The 1,343-nt window shown below is 60.4% G+C and overlaps 1 protein-coding gene across 1 annotated transcript in view; it reads left to right on the top strand.

Annotated features, from left to right (window-relative positions):
* Positions 1–1,343, top strand: part of LOC104512405 (junctophilin-2-like) — a gene marked incomplete at both ends in the record, with an annotated part of 26,998 nt that overhangs the window by 7,458 nt on the left and 18,197 nt on the right. The window contains 1 exon segment of the mRNA XM_010155372.1: positions 4–164. Within this exon segment, the coding sequence (XP_010153674.1) occupies positions 4–164 (161 nt within the window).

Raw genomic sequence — 1,343 nt, 5'->3', positions numbered from 1 at the left:
AAGGAGGAGGGCAAGTACCGCCACAACGTCCTCGTCAAGGGCATGAAGAAGCGCGTGATACCCCTCAAGAGCGCCAAGATCCGACAGAAGGTGGACAGGAGCGTGGAGGGGGCTCAGAGGGCCGCGGCCATCGCCCGGCAGAAGTCAGAGATCGCGGCATCCAGGTAGGCGCTCAGGGCTCCAACATGCATGTCCCCATGGTGGTCCCCATCCCGCATGTCCCTCTGCAGCTGTGCTCCGTGCTTCCTTGCCATGCACCAGTGGTCGGGTCAGACATGGCTCCCTGCAATTTCTGTTTAATTCTTCATACGAAATGCTGTCGGAGCAAGGCCGAGGGCCCTTGGAGCAGCTCATGGCTACTCAGATCTGTCCTCTTCCTCACCCCCTCTCCTGTCCCCCTGCATCCCTGGTCCTGGAGGGAGCTGCTGGACAGCAGGGACTGGCTCTGGCCCTGCAGCTCGGGGGAATGGGGAGCATAAGCCAGTGGGATGGGGTGCACCTTGGCGCCGTGCCAGGCTACTGGAGCTACTGGGCATCATTGATGAGGCAGGATGAGAGGTAGTGGGGTTTGGCTATGGCAAATCCAACAGGCTGCCAAGCAGCCAGCAGGACACGTCCCAGATGAATCAGGTCTGCAGCAGAGCGTGGCTCAGCCCCGAGGACCCCAGTGTGGCTCTCTGGGACAAGTGCTGCTGTGCTGGGAGGCTGCAGACTGGGAGGCAGGACCTATGGCAGGTACCAAACTGAGGGGGGGCTGCCCTGGGGAGTCCCATTTGTCTACCAGGACCCAGCTGCCCTCAGCTGGGTTTTGAGTGAGTGTTTCTGCCACGAGGGAGGTGACGACAATGGATGGCTGACCCCATGCTCTATGGCTGACCCCAACCTTGCAGCGTGAAGCTGCAGCCCACAATGCTCTAGGATGCTGGGAAAGGAGGAACCAGGGAGGGCTCAGCCAGGTTTGCCCCCTTTTGTCCCTCCAGTTTGTCCTGGCCAGACCCCAAGGGTGGGAAGGGGGCTGCGGCAGTGTGCCTGGGGATGCGTGCTGCAGGGGTGTGCAAGGGAGAAGTGTGTGAGGGGCTGCTGAGAGCATATGGCAGTCTCGTGTCACCGGTGCCCCTTGCACCAACAGACATGTGGGCTATGCATTACCCCTACGCCCTCTGGTACGTTGGGAGCAGGGAGGTGGGCTCTGCTCAGAACTACCTCCATTAGGAATTAGCTGAAAAGCGCTAATTTCTCTGTTGTCCCTTCTGGGATGGAGGAGGGAGGAGATAAGAGGGGGTCCGAGGTCTGCCTGGGAAGGGCAGGGAAAAGTCTCAGTGTCCAAACTGTGCTGGGAGTGC

Source organism: Eurypyga helias, unplaced genomic scaffold (assembly GCF_000690775.1).
Source record: "Eurypyga helias isolate BGI_N326 unplaced genomic scaffold, ASM69077v1 scaffold23547, whole genome shotgun sequence".
Classification (NCBI taxonomy): Eukaryota; Metazoa; Chordata; class Aves; order Eurypygiformes; family Eurypygidae; genus Eurypyga; species Eurypyga helias.
This window is presented reverse-complemented; position numbering and strand designations above follow the sequence as displayed.